The sequence below is a fragment of the Pongo pygmaeus genome, chromosome 1 (assembly GCF_028885625.2).
Source record: "Pongo pygmaeus isolate AG05252 chromosome 1, NHGRI_mPonPyg2-v2.0_pri, whole genome shotgun sequence".
Taxonomy (NCBI): domain Eukaryota; kingdom Metazoa; phylum Chordata; class Mammalia; order Primates; family Hominidae; genus Pongo; species Pongo pygmaeus.
In genome coordinates, this window is record NC_072373.2 from 120,235,564 (window position 1) to 120,255,773 (window position 20,210).

General features: G+C 48.8%; 1 protein-coding gene across 1 annotated transcript; it reads right to left on the reverse strand.

Annotated features, from left to right (window-relative positions):
- Positions 1 to 1,742: 1,742 nt before the first annotated feature.
- SYPL2 (synaptophysin like 2) lies at positions 1,743 to 17,346 on the reverse strand. The gene is made up of 6 exons (XM_054463816.2): positions 16,986 to 17,346; positions 16,748 to 16,822; positions 8,187 to 8,311; positions 6,915 to 7,116; positions 5,886 to 6,077; positions 1,743 to 4,521 (listed from the first exon to the last, which is right to left on the reverse strand). The coding sequence occupies exons 1-6, from the start codon at positions 17,037 to 17,039 to the stop codon at positions 4,345 to 4,347; spliced, it is 825 nt and encodes a 274-aa protein (XP_054319791.1). The 5' UTR covers positions 17,040 to 17,346; the 3' UTR covers positions 1,743 to 4,344.
- Between the last annotated feature and the right edge of the window lie 2,864 nt (positions 17,347 to 20,210).

Here is a 20,210-nt window from a genome sequence, read left to right on the forward strand (position 1 = left end):
TCGCGGGCACGCCTCCCCTCTCCTCCCCACCTGCCTTTCCAGCTCAGTCTTTGCGCAAGCGCAACACAGGTTGCCTGTTCCCCGCCCCCCACCCCGCACAGCCTTCTGGGAAGTGTAGTCTTGGAGCGGATGCTATTGCCTACCGAGCTTGCAGCAAGAGTCCCTCCGAAATGCACAATTGCAGGGGGAAAATAGAAGACCAAAGCTCCAGGACCTCCTTTTCTAACCCTTATGCGCACATTATTTGTGCTACCAGTCCACTCTCCCAAGCTCACTGCACCTCTCCCCAGCCCCAAACCTCTCTCTGCCCAGACGCCCCTCTAAGCCGTGCGTCCGCCAGCTGGCTGGCGCCCCTTCCCGGGCTGGCGGCCACGAAGCGACTCCGCTCCCCTGTAGATCGAATAGGGTAGGTGCAGGGAGGTGGGCGCTGTGAATCAGAAGGGCAAGGGGAGGGAGTCTGTAGGATGTGCTGAAGGACACAGGGGTGGTGTGGGGGAGGGCCTCGGCTCCCGTGTCGTGCCTCCTCTGTGGGAAACCCACGCTGCCCTGATGCAGAGCAGAGTTTTGGCGTGGCGTTGTCTGGATTTGAGGGGACCTAGCCAAGCTGACCAAGATCACCTGTCACGATGACAGAAGGCTGTCTCCCAGCCAGAGCCAGCCCCGGAACTGGGGTGGCCCCGAGGCAGCTGGTGTTTGCAGCATCTCTGCTGATCCGTCTCTCTTCTCTTGAGAACTGCGATCGATACCCTGTACAGCCTCTTCCCAAACCCTGGCTGGACCCTGACTCCATCCATCACTTTGCCTTCTTTTTCTAATGAATACTTTCTCTGCTGGAAGGGCTGCTTCTGAAGCCTCGGCATAGGGAGATTTCTCATCAGAGCTGTCATCTTCCTTGCTAAGGTCTGGAAAGTACCTTAATCATCCATTTCTTTCATCTTCTCAGCTGATAACATTTCTTCCCACTCTCACACAATCAAGAGACAAAAGTCTGCCTACTCCATTTCCCGCCCCCCTCCCCATCGCATTAAAAAAGTAATACTAATCCTTTTTCCTCCTTAACCTCTCACACCTCACCCCGACGCTTGACCCTTTAGCTAAGGGGAAAACAAGTTTGGGAGCAAGACTTCAGATTTTCTTCTCCTTTTCATCCAGGGAAGGTGTAAGTACTTCAAGAATAATCTCTGAGGGCAGGGAATCTCAACCTGAGACCCACAGATGATCCCTAGGGCATCCAGGAATCAGGTAAAAATTAAATGTTCAATTGTACCCAAGGTATTTTTCTAGGGGATGTAAATGTAGTGTGTGACTCTCTGAAGAGGGATAGAGGTACAAGTTTGTTCAACAAGAAGCTGATAGTTAAGAAAGCGAAGCATATGGCCCTCAACTCCTGACAGGAAGCCTGTTTGGGTCACAGATGGTAGGAGAGCAAATGGAAACAGCTTTGTGGAAGCCACTATCTCTCACCTTTTGAGTTTGCTCCAGAATTGCTAATGAGTCCCAGTTACTTTGGTCTAATTGGGTGCCACCAAAAGAGGAGATGTCACTAGACCAGAGCCTGCTAGGAATAACTGCTCTCCTCTCTGCACCCCAAGCAACAGAGTCTGACTTTGTTGCTTGGGGTGCACAGTGGAAAGCAGTAGAATGATATCTTGGTGAAAGTCATGATATTCGTTCAAGAACTTAAAGCAAGGGAGAGGAAGAAAAAATAAATCCCCAGAAGGACTCCAGTCTCAGATCCTTCATGGCAAGTACTTGCAGCACTGTTTATTCAAATGTATAATAACAAGCACCAGAAAACAACATGCAACATTCTCCCCCCACCCCTGATCTGCAATCCCAGAAGTAGGAGACTCATGACTATGATAGTGAAGGAAACTCATGTCCAGGAAAGGTCCTAGGTGGGCACCCTGGCGCTGGGTTAGAGTCTAGTGGGACAAAGGGCAAGTACCCTGCCCATTAGCCTCCTACAGCAGCTGGAGAAACCAGACACCTTCTTCTACCTCAGGCCCCACTTTGCAAAGCAGTGATGCCAGCCCTGGTTGGAGAGAACATGAGTCCTATGAGGCACTTGGCCCTACCCAGCCCTCTGGAGGTAATGAGATGAAGTAGCCTTTCCTCTTAGGGTGGCCATAGAGAGTGAGGCCATAACCTAAATCAAGGCTCTCCTGATGGAGAACAAGAGAGCCTCTTGAGAAGAAAGAGAACGAGCCTTCCTTGTTCTAAAGAGAGTTCTGGGCTGGGAGTCCTTGGCAGGAGTGAATATAATCTCTCCCCACCCCCTGCCCGCAACTGCTTTCCCTAGCTGAAGGCCCAGTTGCTAACTTCAGCCCCCAAATGAGAACACTACCCAGCACATTTCAAATAAATTATAAATACAGACACAGAATCCAAACAAAGATCCAGTAGAAGCTGCTCACAGACCCCCACAGAGGCCGGCTTGAAGAAAAATGAAGGTCGCCCCTTTGTTCTCTGTGTCTCTGGAGCTGTAGGCAAAACTGTCCCCCCTTGTCCTTGAGTAACCATGGGGACAGCTCATGACAGAGAGTTTCAGACTTAAAAACCCTCTCACCCCATCTCCTTTCTTTCCTCCTCAAATCTCTTCCCCAAAATCTTAAACAAACAAACAAAAGCTAATTCTTTCACTGAGGGACTCAAGCATTTGGGGATGTAAATCTCACCCTTTCCCCATCAGGAGGAAATGACTGGCCTGAAGTCAAAAGTCCTGACTCCTAGGTACCCCAGTAATGCACATGTTACTATGGATGGTGTTTAGAGAGGTGAGGAGGTTGAAGGGGGTTGACTCAGTCCTGAGGAGAGATTGGCATAGGGCACATTCACCTTTAGGATGCTTAGTGGGCCAATTGGCACTGGATTGGAAAGTAGTTGGATTCTTCCCTCTTCTTCCTTCCCTGGGAAGCCCTATGGCCAGGCAGATTGAGCTGGGTAGGAAGCAAATGATCCTTACCCAGTTAACACTGATTCTCAGCCTTGGGGCCCAGAGAGGGACTGAAGGAGGTATCAGGAGGAGGATATACACTAAAGACAAATATGGAACTGGGTCCCAAAGTGAAGAAGCACCAATAGCATCGGCCTGCCCTGGACTTGGGAGGGGATAGAGACTGGGAGAAATAAGGACACGGGAGAAATGGGACGGCAAGGGGAGAGGGAACATCCTGTTTTCAAGATGAGAAGGAGAAATATGAAAGAAGGACTAGAGAAGGAGCAGGGGGAACAACTGAGCAGGGAATGGGGAAAAACTGAGCAGGGAATAAGGAAAAAAATGGGCCCATCCATCCTGGGGCTCTGGGGCAACTTAGCCTCATGATGGTCCTTTGGCCCTTCCTAAGCCCCTGTCTGGCCCCACAGGAATAAAAGGAAGGCCTGGACAGACTTCAAAAAGGATCTCAAATGCCTCAGATGCACGATGCTGGGGAAAGGAGATGGACAGAGAAGTAAGGGGATTAGGAGGCAGGTCCTGACTCCACGTTTTTGAGTCCCAAGTGTGAGACCAAGAAGGACGACAGGGAGGAAGATAGGGCATTTCTAAAGTAGAGTTTAGAGTGTTGGTGGAAAGTGCCCCAGCCTGGTGGGTGGGAGGATTGAGGGGATAGAAGAAATTGATTCTGCCAGCAAGTTTACTGGCTTTACTTTCTTGAAGCTGCAACTCAGTTGCAACTTATCCTGCTCCCAGCTGAGTCCAGGCAGGCCTCATCAGGACCCTCTGAAGGGCTGTTTTCTAGGCTGGTGGACCTCTCTGGTTCACACATGGTGGATTCTGTGGGCAGGCAGAGGCCAGAGAAGACAGTGGAAGGCACACTGAGTCGTGGGATGACTGGAGATCAGATGCAGGGACTAGATGACAGCCACTGAGGAGGGGTCGCCAGACCACTATTGGGGCCTCCACACAAGGGACCAGAGGGGAAGGCTACTAGCTGATTTCCCTTCCCCCTAATATTGTTGAAGCCGGACAGGTTGACAGAAAGGTGGCTGCTAGGAACCAGTCTCAGAGCACTGGTTTCCTGCCCCCAACCCTCACCTGCAGCAGAGGCTGGTTCTCAGAGACTGTAAGGGTACAAGTAAGACCCCAAGTAAGATACCTGGGTCCAGGCACTGGACAAGAAGCACTGAGCTCCTGCCATTCATGGCTCCAGCAAGAAGGAGGATAGGAAGCCACTGAGAGGGCTGCCCAGGTTTCCAACAGCTGATGCCTGCCCATCGTCTCAAAGCTCAAAGACCAGAATGATGGGGGAGGGGAATTGGAGGAGGAGGAAGAGAAAGGTCCTGGAAGCCGGAGGTGGTTGAAGAGGTGCTGTCCAGTTCGGGAGTAGCCAGGTGGGGGGCTGCTTACTGCTTCTCCACTGCTCCCTGCTCAGCTGCACTCTCCTGGCTGGGACCCTGGCCCTGGTCCTGGTCCTGGTCCTGGTCCTGGTCCTGGCCCTGGCCCTGTCCATGCCACGGGGTCTCCTTGAACACAAACCAACAGTTCCCGGCCCACAGGAAGAAGTTGATAAAGCCAAAGAGCTGCAAAGACATCAGGGGAATTTGTGAGAATAGTCAGGGGGTCATTGTGGGAACAGGGAGGGGGAGTTCCTATTGCAGTGGGGGTGGGGGGTTGTGCGGGGAAGAAGCAGAGGACTAGAAAGACTAAGACAGAGAGCTCGGTATAGAGGCAGGGCTCAGGGCCATCAACTGTTTAGGGAATCCTAGGTGAAAGTGTCTAATTCTGTCCTCACCATGCACCCAAGCTGTAGCTTGGTCACTAGCAGAATCTGGCCCTTTAGAGGAGCATCGTGCAAAGCATAGCAAGGAGCCAAGCAAGAGTCAGCCCTGGGGCGCCTCCCGCAGCACATGTGAGGCCCTGTTCAGAGCATCTTCCGCCAGGTAGGTGTGGCAGGAGCTGTCCAAGGTACTCCTTCCCTATGATCAGGCACCTAGCCAGGGCTATATTCAAATAGTTATTCAACATATTTTTAAAGCCTCACAGCAGGAAGTACTTAAAGGGAAGTGTACTGATGTCCCAAATTATCTTTGAAATGCACTAAAAACAAGACGGATTGATGGATGAAGAAGTGAATAAATATGTGATAAAGCAAGTCTAGTAAAAAGTTAATGGCACAGTCTAGGTGGTGAGTGCATGGGTGTTCACTGTAAAATTCTTTCAACTTTGTTGTATCTGTGAACATTTTTACAATAAAATTTGTTTGGGGGGAACCATCAGCAGGGTTCCAGCAAGTTCCAGATGTGTGTTCCTGGTGTGCCAGCCATTAAACATTTCAGCTGTGGGAACAAGTCATTTTCAGAGCAGGGCTGAGGTGGCTGGGATGATGGGCAGCATTTGAGAAGCTCAAGACCTCAGCTCTTTACCAATGGATATGGACATATTTCAACATTCTAACAACTGGGATGGCCAAATATATATGCATCCAGCTAACCCACCACTGCTCCAAAGCCTCTTTCCAGGCTGGAGGGCTGAGTGACAGTAAGCCCCTTCCCACTCATGTTGGGTCTGCTCCCAGCTTCAAGCTCAGCGACAGCCCCAGGCTCCCCTTTATGTGCTCACACACATTGTGTAGAACAGGCAGGAGGAGGGGAGACATCATAGAGAGCGTGCCTAGAGGTAGGGAAACGAGAAGGGAGTTGGAGGCAGAGTGCAGAAGGAGGAAGGAACAGAAGGCTAAGTGGCTTTTGGGTTCCCCTCATCCCAAAATGTCTTCTCAGGGTCAGCCAGGAGGCAGCAGCCAGCATGAAGCGCAGTGAGGGCACCAGCTCCAGGTGCAGGGGACACCAGCTCTGGGACACCCTCTCTTTCCTTTCAGGACCTGCTAGCTGGGACAGGCCTGGGCAGCAGGGCTGGTGCTGCTTCCCGCAGTGGCCACAGGTCTCACCACAGAGATGTTGGCCAGGCCCATGGAGGGCGTGGCCCCGGCACTGCACACTGCTTCTTCTCCATGGCACACGGACATAGCTGCTGTCAAGCTGGATGGTCGTGTGGCTCCCTTGACATCAGTCAGGCCCTTGCCCCAGGCAGCTGCAGCTACCAGCCAGAAGAAGGTGAAGGAGACAGTCACACAGAAGTCCTGGGAGGAGCAGAGGGATGGGAAATACACTCAGAAAGGCCCCATGATTCCCTTGCTTCTTTTCCTCTTGCCATGATACTGGCAATCCCAGGGTGCCAGGACAGTTGCCTCTTCCCATCCTACCCAACACCTAGAACCCAGGTGGTCCTGAGGCATCTGTTCACTGCCCCCAAAAGAGTCCTGCCACTCAGGCTGCCCCTGCTAATGCCCTCAGATCTAAGATCTGGCTACAATGTACCAAGGCATCTGTTGGTCAGCCTTACCCCAAAACCCACTCATCCCAAGTGGAGCCTAAATTCCCCACTCTTCCCTCCCAGCTTTTTCTTTGATCACCATTGCTCAGATACAAGTGGCAGACTGCAGGACGCAAATGGGGTCCCTTTAGGCACCCCTTCCGCCTTGCATGCCTGGGATAGGAAGAGAGTAAAGAGGAATAATATTAATAGTCGCTAATGCTTATTGAGACTATGTACTAGATACATGCATTCTCATTTTTTCACATACACACACAAAACTATGAGGCAGTTATTATTTTATCCCCATTTTACAGTTAAGGAAACTGCGATTTAGAGAGGTTATTTAACTTGTCCAAAATCACACAGCAAGTAAGGGACCATGCTGGGATCTGAACCCAGGCAGTCTAACTCCAGAGCCTGCTTGTATATGGTGCTATTGTGCCCCCTGTGAACAGGAGCAAGCAACGGGAGGTTGATGGAGGCAGAGGTTCCACCATGGGGGTGGAAGCCGCCATGTTTGTCCTCTGCTCCAGTTCTGACCTCAGCCCCCTCACAAACATCTGTTTCTCCACCCCATTCCTTCTGGCCTGTGCTGACTCACCACCAGCGGGAAGCGTTTGTTCTCTGTGTAGAGGTTGTGGAAGCGCAGGTAGATAACTAGGGCAGCCATGGTGTAGAAGAAGGAAAAGATGCCAAGGGTCACGAAGAACTCAGCGGGTGCAGAGAAATCCCCCATGAGGTGCATGGTCTTGGAGCTGGACTCTTCATCGCAGAGGGGCATCTCATATTGGATCCGGTGCAACCTGCAGGTGGCAGGGGAGGCCATCCTGAGCTGAGGCAATCCTCTCTCTCCCTGGCCCAGAAGTAGTCCTGTATTAGTTCTCAGCAGGGGACTCTTACAGAGCCAAGAAAGGGGTCATGTAGGGAGGAAAGTTTCTGGAAGGTACCTTGCAGTCAAGATGGGAACTTCCCTGAAATTTCCAGTAAAACTCTACCTTCCCCTCAGGTGCTCCCCCGCCCACCCCACTCATCTACCCTGCCTAGACATGGTGACCATGTATTCCCAAGTGTCTCCAGGGCCCTTTAGGTCACAACTGCAATATGTGTAGTTCTTCTCTTTCTGGTAGCCAAACCTCTAGGCAGATCAACTTCATTCTGCCTCTGGAAAGTGCAGACCCAGAGTGGCCAAGATAAGGTTGGAATCACCCATTCTCCGGCTTTATTGGGCTTTCCAATGAGACAGTGGACAAATTAAAGAGAAAAACACAGCCTATTATATATGAGACAGTTAATATAACTTGGGTGCTGATACTAGAAATTTCTGAAAAGGTGAGCCCCATCCCCATTTTCCTCTGAACACTTGGGCTCCCTAATTCCTAAGCTCCCAAATACCCAGAAAAGAGTTCACTTTTACCTCCCTGTCAAGGTTTGCCCACTTGTATCCTGGTCGTACTGGCTGAGGATCCCACATCAACTATTTAGGATGTAAGTACTAATAAGCTTCCCTACCTTCAAGGCAGAGAGGAGGCTACTGAGGGTCAGAGAGACCTGTCCAACTTGTCCAGGTTCCTGTAAGCCTCCATCCCAAACTGCATTGGCTCTTTCTGTATGAACTGGTATGACCTGCCATGGGTTGTCTATGGACTGGAACATTATTATAACAGTGATCAATCTGTATTTCCCTTACGTTTTGCTCTGGTCAGTGTGTCTGAAATTGCTAAAAAGCAGAAAGGATCTAAGTTTTATCATTCTATTTGAATCTGGAGTGGCACACAACTAATGGTTTTTAGGTTTCTGGAGGAGGAAGAGACCAAGCAGGTCCTGCCAATCAAGTGAGAGACGATGTGCTGGGTTGGAACCAATTCTTGCTCACCTGAAGGGATAGCCAAATGCAACGATGATGGAGCTCACGTCCTTGGCTTCGTTGTTGCAGCGAACCATTGCTCCTGTCTCCCCGCTGTAGGAGCCACAGGACCCGAAGGCGAAAATAGCAAAGAGCTGAGAGAGAGTGAAGCCTCTTTGAGAGTCAGAGCGCCTCAACTGGCCAAAGTCAAGAACTAACTGTGACTCCCCGCAGGTGCAGACATTAAGTGCAGGAGTAGGGGAGAGTGATGATCCCCTTTAATCAAGTTCTTCCTAGGTAGAAACCCATGGCTTCCATTTGTCTTCCAGCCTCAGGCTGCTGGACCAAATAGCCAAACGAATAAGGTTGACTGAGTGGTGTCTGCAAGGGGGATGAAGAGGCAGGAAATGGACAGTTGCCAGATCTCTCCATTGGGCATGACTTGGGGACCACAGGTAGCCTCCTTAAGATGACTAACACAAAACCTCTGCAATTCAGACTTTAGGAAACTTCTAGCTTACAGATAGACTTGAATTTCCTTCCCAAGGGAGAGACATACTCAGAAAGATTCCCCTGCATCAACCTAGATCAGACATGCCTAGAACGCTTTTCATTTCTCCTTTGAACTAGTCATCTAATCTTGTTTCCTATTTGCTAACTTCCAGTGGCTTCCTGCCTTGGTGGAGGTATAGCTGGAGGGGCCAGCTTCCAGATGGGCCATACTGCTGTCCCATAGTACTGACAGCCTAATTCCTCTTCCCCAAAAGGCACATGGCCTTCTAGCAATAGTGCTGGCTAGGCCAATGTGACAATCTTGGCTCAAGCCCAGAGAAAAGTACCCTCCACTTGCCTTATCAGTCTCCACTGTTTCCCCACTGGTATTTCCCTTTGTCATCTGTTGATGCTGCCATTTCTCAGTGTTAAGATCCAGAGGTGTCTCAGGTCACTCGAATTGTTTTCTTCTCCACCTTTCCTCACATTTTACTACACCTTCTCTCTCGAGTGAAATAAAATTTCCTCATCCTATGATTTTCAAATTTCTTTCTGGGAAACACACTTTGGTTAGAAAAGGAGACGAGAGGCCAGGTGTGGTGGCTCACACCTGTAATCCCAGCACTTTGGGAGGCTGAGGTGGGTGGATCATTTGAGGTCAGGAGTTTGAGACCAGCCTGGCCAACATGGTAAAAACCCGTATCTACTAAAAATACAAAAATCAGCCTGGCGGTAGAGTGTCGCACGCCTGTAATCTCAGCTACTTGGGAGGCTGAGGCAGGAGAATCACTCGAACCCGGGAGGTGGAGGTTGCGGCGAGCTGAGATCGTGCCACTGCACTCCAGCCTGGCAACACTCCAGCCTGGCAACAGAGTGATACCTTGTCCCTCTCCCGCCCACTGCCAAAAAAAAAAAAAGGAAAAAAAAAAAGAAGAGGAGGTGAGAAATTGAAATGTCTTATCCTCCACATCATCTGCGCAGATTTGGTTTCCTGTGCACTTACCTTTGACTTGTACACAATGTCATGTTCTTATTAAGCAATGAGCTTATTCTCTTAATTGTTCACTTTCTGTATGTTTCTTCGAGACTCGGTGTCTTGGACATTAAGCACTTGGAAGACAGCTGATCTATATGTCAGCCCTGCATCCAGAGTCTAGAATAGAAGCTATATGCACTTTATTTTGCCAATGCTTGTTAGCATTATGGAGTGAAAGGAGACCTGAACTAGGAGTATGGAAACCTAGGTTCCAGACCTGGTTCTGTCACTAATTAGCCAGGTGAGCTCTGATAAGTCACTCTGCTCTCTGAGTCTGTTTCCTCTTTTTTTTTTTTTTTTTAAGACGGAGTCTTGCTCTGTCGCCCAGGCTGGAGTGTAGTGGCGCGATCTTGGCTTACTGCAAGCTGCACCTCCTGGGTTCACGCCATTCTCCTGCCTCAGCCTGTTGGATAGCTGGGACTACAGGCACCTGCCACCATGCCCAGCTAATTTTTTGTATTTTTTTTAGTAGAGATGGGTTTTCACCGTGTTAGCCAGGATGGTCTCGGTCTCCTGACCTTGTGATCCACCCGCCTCAGCCTCCCAAAGTGCTGGGATTACAGGCATGAGCCATCGTGCCCAGCCTGTTTCCTCATCTTAAATGGAGGGGTTTGGAGTAGATAATCTACAGGCCCTTTCCAGCCCTGGAACTCTCACTCTCTGAGAGTAACGCTGTCAGTGTACTCTTGGCTGGGCTTGCCAACAGCTGTTCTTTGCCCCTGCGAGGTGTCCAGTGCCACTGCCCCCGGCTTGCAGCGCCTGGCCTTGCAGATCTCCATGCTGGAGCCATTGATCTCTCTCCAAATAATGGGCACCTCTCTGTTTTCAGGAGGTTTATTCCAGACAAATGAGAATTGTCTCCATGTTTAAAGATATCTGGGAAAGAAGACAGTAAAACCTCCCTCCAATGCCTAAATACCCTCCTCTGCTGAATTAAATGATGGAGACTGCAGTAGAGCCCTGTCTGCCTGCCTTCTTCACAGAGGTAGAGAAGAGTCACTCGAAGCCTCTGCATCATTACCCTTTACTTACTCAAAGTGGCCTCACCATTGTAATAGTGGAACTTCTCTAACTCTTCCTCACAGGAATTTGCTAATCTTTTGTCAGTTCTGTGGCCATCTGATTCCTCTTAGAAGTTTCTTTATTCCTCTTAGCTTCTGGTGCCCAGAACTGGACGTGATTAGGGTGTCACATTCTGGGAAGAGCAGCACAATTGGAAATATTTTTACCCATTGGGAGTTAGTCAGTGAATGGCTCCTTATAGGTTCCTTAAGAAAGCAGGGGCCGGGCATGGTGGCTCACAGCTGTAATCCCAGCAGTTTGGGAGGCCAAGCAGGAGAATGGCTTGAGCCCAGGAATTTGAGACTAGCAACATATAGGCAACATAGCAAGACCCTCCCCTACAGAAGCTACAAACAAAAAATTAGCCGGGCATGGTGGTGCCTGCTAATAGTCCCAGCTACTCAGGAGGCTGATGTGGAGGAATCACTTGAGCCCAGGAGTTCAAGGCTGCAGTGAGCTATGATCATGCCACTGCACTCCAGGCTGGGCAACAGAACAAGACCCCCATCTCAAAAAAAAAAAAAAAGTAAAGAAAAAGAAAGTAGGTACTCAAAACTTGGGGGCAGTGAATGGTCAGTTGTGGAGCCTTCTTTTCACCAGCACTCTCCTGAAGGGCACTCCTGAGCATCTATAGAAAGATAAAATTTAAGAGCATGTACTGTGCCTAGCATGTACAGTGCCTACTATGCACGGTTCTAGGCACTATTACCTAGCAGTGAACAAAAGAGAAAAAAGGCCAAGCATGGTGGTTCATGCCTGTAATCCCAGCACTCTGGGAGGCTGAGGTGGGAGGATCACTTGAGCCCAGGAGTTTGAGACTAGCCAACTTTTTATTTAGCCAAGAAAAATTAGCCAGGTGTGGTGGTGCACATCTGTGGTCCCAGTTACTCTGGAGGCTGATGTAGGAAGATCTCTTGAGCCCAGGAGGTCAAAGCTACATGATCACAACACTGGACACCAGCCTGGGTGACAGAGCGAGACCCTATCTCAAAAAAAGAAAAAGAAAAACAAAATCTCTGTCCTCATGGGGCTCATACTCTAGAGCTGCACTATCCAAAACAGTAGCCCTTAGCCAAGCTTGATTATTTAAGTTTAAGTTAATCAAAATTAAATTAAATAAAAGATTCAAGCCAGGTGCAGTGTCTCAGACCTGTAATCCCAACACTTTGGGAAGCAAGGTGGGAGGATCACTTGAGGCCAGGAGTTCAAGACCAGCCTGGGTATCATAGCAAGACCCCATCTCTACCAAAAAAAAAAAAAAAAAAAAAAATAGCCGGGCATGTGGTACATGCCTGTAGTCCCAGCTGCTGAAGTGTGTGGATCACCTGAGCCCAGGGGTTCAAGGCTGCAATGAACTATGATCACGCCACTGTACTCCAGCCTGGGTGACAGAGTGAGACTGGATCAAACAACAACAAAAAAGTTCAGGCCGGGTGTGGTGGCTCATGCCTGTAATCCCAGCACTTTAGGAGGCCAAGGCAGGCGAATCACTTGAGGTCAGGAGTTTGAGACCAGCCTGGCCAACACCGCAAAATGCCATCTCTACTAAAAAAAAAAAAAATTCAGTTCAGTCACACTAGGCACATTTCAAGTGCCCAATAGCCTCATGTGGCTAGCAGGTACTATCTTAGAGAGCACAGATTCTAAAACTTTTCCATTATTACCAAAAGTTCTGCTGTGTCTAAATGATGGTCCTGAGGTTCTGACAATCCTGAATCCTGCTTTCGGATTCCTCAGAGGGCAAAATACACCCACAATAACTTTAGTATTTATTGTATTCTGATTCTTTTCAAGTCAGGGATCTTACATGATAATTTTTTATTTACCAAAATATATGTTTAAATCTGAACACTATACAGTTGGATGGTACCAGAGCAAAATGAGAACATCTGAGGGGAATCACAGGTTCACAAAACAGCAGAACAAAAGGGACCTCAAAGATTCTCACGCCCAATCATCTCATGTCACAGAGGGGGAATGTGAAGCCCCAAAAGATTAAGTCACTTTCCCAAAGTCACATTTAGTTGATGTGAGAGCCAGGCTTAGAATGCACATCTCCTGATTCCCTGTGCAGTGCTCTTTCCATTTCATTTGCTCATTAACTCAACACTGATTGAGCATCTACCTTGTGCCAGGTGCTGGAGATGTGAAGACGAATAAGACCTATCTCCTGCTCTTGAGAATTCACATCAAGAAAGGAGCGTCATATTAAAACAAACAAACAAAAAATAATAAAAACAAACACTGCATCCCAGAGTTATTAAGGCTAAAGAAGAGATCTCTACCATGTGTGTTGAGGATTACAAGGAGGGAAGGAGTAGCTCTGTGCCTTGGGGTGCAGAAGCTCAGAAAGACACTTTCTCCCAACCCCCTCCATGTCTCCTAACCCACCATCTTTCCACTCCAGATTTGCTTTCTTCCCTAACTGTGCCAAGTGACTGAGACACAGAGAAGAGAGGGAAAGAACTGAAATCACCCCGTCACCAAGCACAAGGCTCCGAGATGAGCAAACTGGTTATAAAGAGCAGCCAAGGAGAGGCAGAGGCCCTGAGACAAGGGGGAGTTCTAGCATTCTGGTGCTAACCAGCCTTTCTCCTCTTGGACCTCCATTGCTGGGACAGCGATGGTCATTTTCTGCCCTCCGCCTCCTCCTGCTTCTGCATCTCTTTTGCAACGATGTCAGAATAACCTTTCCAGTTTAAGGATGAGGCTCCCCTTTGGCACTGACATGCTCGCTGGTGATAATCCTGTGACAGTCCTGAGGACACTAATATCACCAGTTAGCTCACAGCACAAGGAAGACAAATTCTCTCCCCAGGTCCTACTCCCACGCTTATCTCATTGTTTTTTGTTTTGTTTAGGCAAGGTGGCTCATGCCTGTAATCTCAGCACTTTTGGAGGCTGAGGTGGGAATATCACCTGAGCCCAGGAACTCGAAGCCAGCTGGGGTAGCATAGCAAGACATGATGTTTACAAAAATTTTTTACAACTTAGCTGGGCATGGTGGCATGTGCCTTTGGTCCCAGATACTTGAGAGGCTGAGGTGGGAGGATTGCCTGAGCTTGGAAATTGAGGCTGCAGTGAGATGTGCTCATACCACTGCACTCCAGCCTCAGCGATAGAGCCAGTCTCTATCTTAGAGCCTGTCTGGAAAAAAAAAAAAAAAAAGATTTGGCATTTACTTACTCAAGGTTCCAGAGCTAGAAAGCAAGAAAGCAGAGGGGACTCAATTTAAACCAAAGCCTATCTGACCTCAAAAATCTGTCTCTATCTTTCTTTTTCTTTTGTTTTATTTCCTTTTTTTTTTTTTTTTTTTTTTGAGACAAGGTCTAGTTCTGTCACTCAGGCTGGAGTGTGCAGCTCATTGCAGCCTCGACCTCCTGGGCTCAATGATCCTCCAGCCTCAGCCTCCCAAGGAGCTGGGACCACAATCATGTGTCATCACACCCAACTAATTTTATTTTTTTATAGAGACGAGATCTCCCCTTATTGCCCAGGCTTGTGTCAAACTCCTGGGCTCAAGCAATCCTCCCACCTCAGCCTCCCAAAGTGTCTTTTTCTTAAAAAGAAATTTTTTTTTAAGATACATCTTTTCTTTTTTATCTTGAACTCCTATGATTTGATGTCCTTTTCTTTTTTAAAAAAAACTAGTTCTTCAATAATTGGTCTATGTCCAGGTTATTTTTGCTAGCTTAGTATAGACTTAGTGAGACTCCAGAATTGGAATTGAGGTGAGTGAGATTAGTTGATTTCTCAATTTAAAAATAAACACTCTAAGATAAGCTCCTGACAAATAAAAGTATAACATTACTTTCTTTTCACAAAGATTCCAGTAAAATCTCTGCTTTTTGGTAATAATGACAACAAAAGTTCTCAATTACCATTACAATAACTGCAAGCTTTGTGTTTTCTTTTTTCCTTCTCCAGTCAGGAGCATTTGATCCCTCCAAACAGGAAATGAGTGAAAAACTCAAATGACATTTCCACTGTCATTTCTGGTGCTGGTGCCTGTGTACTTTTTATGTTACCTCATCTGCAGCGCTTCAAAGCAAGTGAAACTGGCGCCCCGAATTCAGGCTACCTGGGATGGCAATAAAAGCAAAGCACGTTTCTTTGTGATGTTACCCTGTGAATGAAGTCTGAATTCAGAGTCTAGCCCAGGGCCCAGGCTTTAGCATTCTGAGAGAAAACGGTCTCTGTTTTGCACAACCCCCTTTCTAAGTACTTGAAGATCATAAAAGTCTACCAGATCTTAATTCCTAGGGCATTAGTGCTGACCCCAAGACTGGATCATTTCCCTGGGCATTGCTTTGTGCAGACTTTACAGAAATGTTGTGGGTATTTGGAGTGCTGGGTGGAGGGAAGGATGGCAGGATTGAAGAAGGAAGCTTTTCAGAATCCCTCCAAGGGAGAGGGGTCCATGGTCTAATAACCTCATTGTTTCCCTTACCTTTGACAGTCTGTCTCAAATTCTATTGGATCCATTTGTCTAATTTAATGGTAAAATTGTTCTCTTACATTTCAGGTTCCACTCCTCTGGATTGCTTATAATGGCTCTTCCAGTTCTGGATGCCAGTCACTCAGAGCCTTAATATCATTTTTATATGGCTCCCTCTGGCACTTGAGTGGTGGATCAGAACAGGGAAGGGGCCAAAGGCAAAAGAGCTCAATCAGCAATTGGTCTAACCACTCTTGAGGCAGTGAGAAAGGTGGAGAGTCCCCACCAGGTCCCAGAGTTTGCACTTGGGAGCTCCCAGGCTGGCCTGATAATCCCAAATGCACTTTTGCCCCTGGGTTCCAGATTTGATTATTCTCATCCAAACCATGATTTAAGAATTGGTGTCACAGTGCTAATTCTTGTCTCCAAAGCCCTGTAGAACTCAGTCCTCCTCAGTATTAATGGTAACTTATTCCCTAGCTGAATTCTGTACTGAGAGCACATTAATTAAGTTATCCACACACCATAGTGCACTAAATGCCCCCTACAAGTCTTTATGATTTGAGAAATTGACTGCACCTGTGCACATTCCTAATTTATACCCAGGAGGCCTTAGGCACTGGCCTAGTGAAGCAAGATAGTATTTCCACTAGACTGTAACAGGGGAAACTGAGGACCTGAGCAAGTGACTTTTTCAAGGTCACAAAGTAAGTCTAATCTAGGGCCATATTCTGGCACACCAACCTATTTAGAGCATAAGGAGACCCTAGGAAGGTTCTGATCAACATCTGACTAGTGTTGGAAATTGAAGTCCAGAGAAATGAATTGCCCAGGTGACATAGCTGGAAAAGGCCGGTCTAGGTCTGGATCCCAGGGCCCCAGCTTCTCAGATCAGTGTTCCATTTTATTCTACATGCCACATTTTAGCCATGCCGTGATTTTTATTCTTATTCTTTTCTTTTATTTAATCATAGAACCACAAGCTCCGTTCATTCATTCATCCACTCCCTCACTCATTTACAGGAACTCAGATTACTCCAGTGACCTCAACAGGGAACGGCGAGCCGAGAGCCTGTCCCCTGAGCCCAGTACCTGCAGGATCATCCAGGCCCTGATGGGTTTGGGGGCAGGACGGTTTCCATCGCCTGCTTCCTTCCCTCCTTTGCCCTCCGCGGCTTCCCTCTTGGTGAAGAGCGGACCTCGTCCCCCTCGTCCTTCTCCCCCCTCCCATCACCAAGGAGTGGTATGTGCAGGATCAGAGTTCTGGAAAGGTTACACCCGGGTCCTCTCGCCCGGGTGAAATGTGAGCGCCCTGGGCAAAGGCTCCTTGCACATAGAAGGACCGAATCCGGGACTCCGCATGCCTCGCTCTTCACCCTCCTGCCACTAAGTCCGGAGAAGCAGCCCCAGCCCGCCCCTCCCCCGCCCACCTGTCGCCGCCCCCCACCCTTCCGCCGTGGCCCGGCCGCAGCACCTCCCCAGCCCCCACCCTGGCTCCATTGCTTCAGGTCAGCGTCACAGCCCAGGCTCCCGAAATAGCCCGGGGCCGGGGCAGCGACTCACCCACTGGAGAACTTTGATGAAGCCCAGCGGCTCCTCCAGCCGCCGCCAGCGCAGCCCCACGAGTAGGCGGTCCACCTGCGGAGACACAGCCGGCCAGGGGGTCAGGGCGGTGGGGAGCCCTGGGAAGGCGCTGGTCCCCTTGCCCCACTCACACGCGGTCCAGGGGTGGGATAAGGGTGCAGCCCCCCATCTAGGTGGAGAGGGGCGGGTGAGAGAGTCCGGGGCGCGCAGGGACTACCTGCTGGCGCGGCGACTTGTCCGCCGTGCGGCCGGCGCTCTCGGTAGAGGACATGCTGGCGCGGCGAGCGCAGGGCGCGGCGTGGGGGCTTGGCTCCCTGGCCGGGAGGCGGCGGACACCGCGGGGGAGCGGGGAGCTGCAGGTCCGGGGCAGAGCAGGCGAGCGGGGCCGGAGCGCGAGCGGCCGTCGGTGGGCCGGAGTCCAGGCTGGCTGGCTGGCTGGCTGGGACGCGGGGGCGCTGCTGTTCGTGCTCTCAGAGGCTGCGGCCGCCGCGGTGCCCCGCCGGCAGCAGAAAGCCCCCGAGTCCGATTCAAACTTCTGTCAAACTCGCAGCGAACTTGGCCGCCGAGTCACGTGGCGTGCGCTCCCGAACCCTCCTCCCGCCCCCTCTGCTCCGTTTCTCCGCTCGCCGGGCACCTTAAAGGGACCAGAGGCCTCCGTGGTTAGTTCCGCCGCGGGGGGGCTCCGGGTCCTTCTCGCCGAAGCCTCCGGGACCGGTCCCCACCGAGACACCGCGGCCGTCGGAAACCCTAGCCAGGCGCACCTGGACGCACGGGCTCCAGGTTTATCCTTCCCTATTTTCCTGGATTGCGAGCTGCCCAGCGCCGGTTTTTCTCCTCTTCCATACCAGAATACCCAGAACGTAAAAGATTCTCAAAAGGCACGATCAGGGCTGTGAAGCAAGGTTCTAAGCCTCACGGTTAACATACCCCAGTACCGACAAAAGGGCGATAGAATATAAGCTGTTGATTTTTTATCCTGTCTAGCTAGGTATTGTTTTGATTTTTTTTTTTTAACAACAAAAGACATTTGTATGTTAGTGATTTAAAAGTTATTGGCCAGGCTTGGTGGCTCACGCCTGTAATCCCAGCACTTTGTGAGGCAGAGGCCAGAAGATCACGAGGTCAGGAGTTCGAGACCAGTCTGGCCAACATAGTGAAACCCCGCCTCTACTAAAAATACAAAAAATTAGCCGGGTGTGGTAGTGTGCGCCTGTAATCCCAGCTACTCAGGAGGCTGAGGCAGGAGAATCGCTTGAACCCGGGAGGTGGAGGTTGCAGTGAGCCGAGATCACACCATTGCACTCCAGCTCCGGCGACAGTCCAAGACTCTGTCTCAAAAAAAAAAAAGTTATTAATCTTTAACAAGTATAAACTTAATCTCCTTTAAAATGGTCATTACCATCTAAATGAGAGTGAAAAAAAGGTCTTTGAGGAATGAGGCGCAAAGAATATATTGAAACATACTGAAAAGTTGACGTCTGGCCAGGCGCGGTGGCTCAAGCCTGTAATCCCAGCACTTTGGGAGGCGGAGGCGGGTGTGTCACTTGAAGCCAGGAGTTCGAGACCAGCCTGGCCAACATGGTGAAACCCTGTCTCTACTAAAAATACAAAAATTAGCCGGGCGTGGTGGCAGATGCCTGTACTCCTAGCTACTCCGGAGGGTAAGGCACGAGAATTACCTGAACCCGGGAGGCGGAGGTTGCAGTGAGCCGAGATTGCGCCACTGCACTCCAGCCTGGGCAACAGAGCAAGACTGTGTCAAAAAAAAGAAAAAGAAAAAGAAAATAGACGGACAGAAGGGGGGGGGAGAGAGAGAGAGAGAGGAAAGAAAGAGAAAGAAAGAAAAAGAACGGGAAGGGAAGGGAAGGGTTGGGTTGAAGTCGTTGCATTTTGATAACTGTAACTCGGTCTCTAACTTTCGAAAAGCATTTGGCAGGGGTGAGCAGTCAAGAATATTCCACACTTGGTTTACGAGAGCATAAATATAAGTAGTAAAAGGTTAAGTGATTTGTCCAAGGACAAATTCCTCTGCACTGGCTTGTAAATATGTATCCATCTCACCCAAGTCATTCTTGCAGGTCCCCTCCACCGCTCCCCGCCCCCGCACATCAGAATGAATGCCTTTTGAACAAACATTTGGCTATTATCTATGCAAGTCGCTTCCCCATTTAGTAAGTGCCATCCCAAAGCCTTGGGATTTAGAGAGAGAGAAGGTGAGGAAGGCAGCTCGGGCTGGATCAGGCCACATGGACTTGAAGGAAACTTCTCCAGTGGATTTCCATGCAAATCTAGACTAAGCAAGGAACAGCTTAGCCCAGTCCCCAGTCCACAGTTTAAAAATTGTTCTGCCATCTTAGGTTCCTGTTCTATGGAATAGGGATAATAATTTGTGTTCCACTCACTTCACGAGCCTGTCATAAAAATTAAATAGTGTGATATATGTGAATGCCACACTACACAAACACAAAAACATACATATTACCAATGTCTTCAACAATATACATACAGAACACAACACAATCAGAAAAGAATCAGAATAACACAACAAAAATCCACATACACACCAACCAGCCTTGTTAATCTTTAACTCTTTTTTGCCTCAAATCCATTATTTTCCTTAAATCCATTCTTTAAAAAAGAAAAAAATGCATAAAATTGAAACCCTGTGTATCACCTCATGTCACTCCCTCCCTCCTTCCTCCCCAGAAATATCCATTATCCAATTCTGAATTTGTTTTTTTATCAGTCTCATGCATGGTTTACTACTTTTTCTATGTATATAACTATAGGAGCAATACCTAGAAACTCATCAGATGTAGTATTGTTTTTCAAATTGCTTTAAACTTTATCTAAATGATATCATGCTTTAGGTAACCTTCTTCAACTCACTTTTTTACTTAATGTTGTGTTTATGAGAGTCATCTAGCCTGATGCCTGTAGCTTTAGTTCATTCCTTTTAGCTATATAGAATTCTATTACATACATATGCATACTGCAGTCTACTTATTCTCATATTGATGGGCATTTAGGTTGTTTCCAAAGATTCTCTCTTACAGACAGCGCTGCACTAAATTTGTACAGACCTACTTGTGCACATGTACATAGATTTCTACACAGCACTGAATTTCCAACTTTGTGTGTGTGTTTGTGTGTGCACACATGTGCGCTAAACCACAAACCCTGGTAAGAAATAAAATTTTACAACCTAACCCACTATATAAACTGGAACAAAAGTTTTGGAAAACACCCTCATATTTTCTATTCCATTTCATTAAAAAAAAATTCTGGTCACCTGGAGGCAGATCCAGGTTTTGTGGAGCCTAAAGTTGATACAATTTGAGGGCCCCCTTTCAAAAGAGTACACAATTTTGCCCAGGCGCAGTGTCTCACACCTGTAATCCCAGCATTTTGGGAGGCCGAGGCAGGTGGATTGCTTGAGGCC

Bases quoted from the DNA above. Each gene is read 5' to 3' on its own strand.
- SYPL2 (XM_054463816.2), bottom strand. From the start codon at position 17,039: ATGTCCTCTACCGAGAGCGCCGGCCGCACGGCGGACAAGTCGCCGCGC. The intron at 8,312-16,747 runs GTGAGTCGCTGC...ACTCTCTCTCAG, and splicing joins TCATCAAAGTTCTCCAGTGG to CTCTTTGCTATTTTCGCCTT. The intron at 4,522-5,885 runs GTGAGACCTGTG...ATGTCTTTGCAG, and splicing joins GCCTGGCCAACATCTCTGTG to CTCTTTGGCTTTATCAACTT.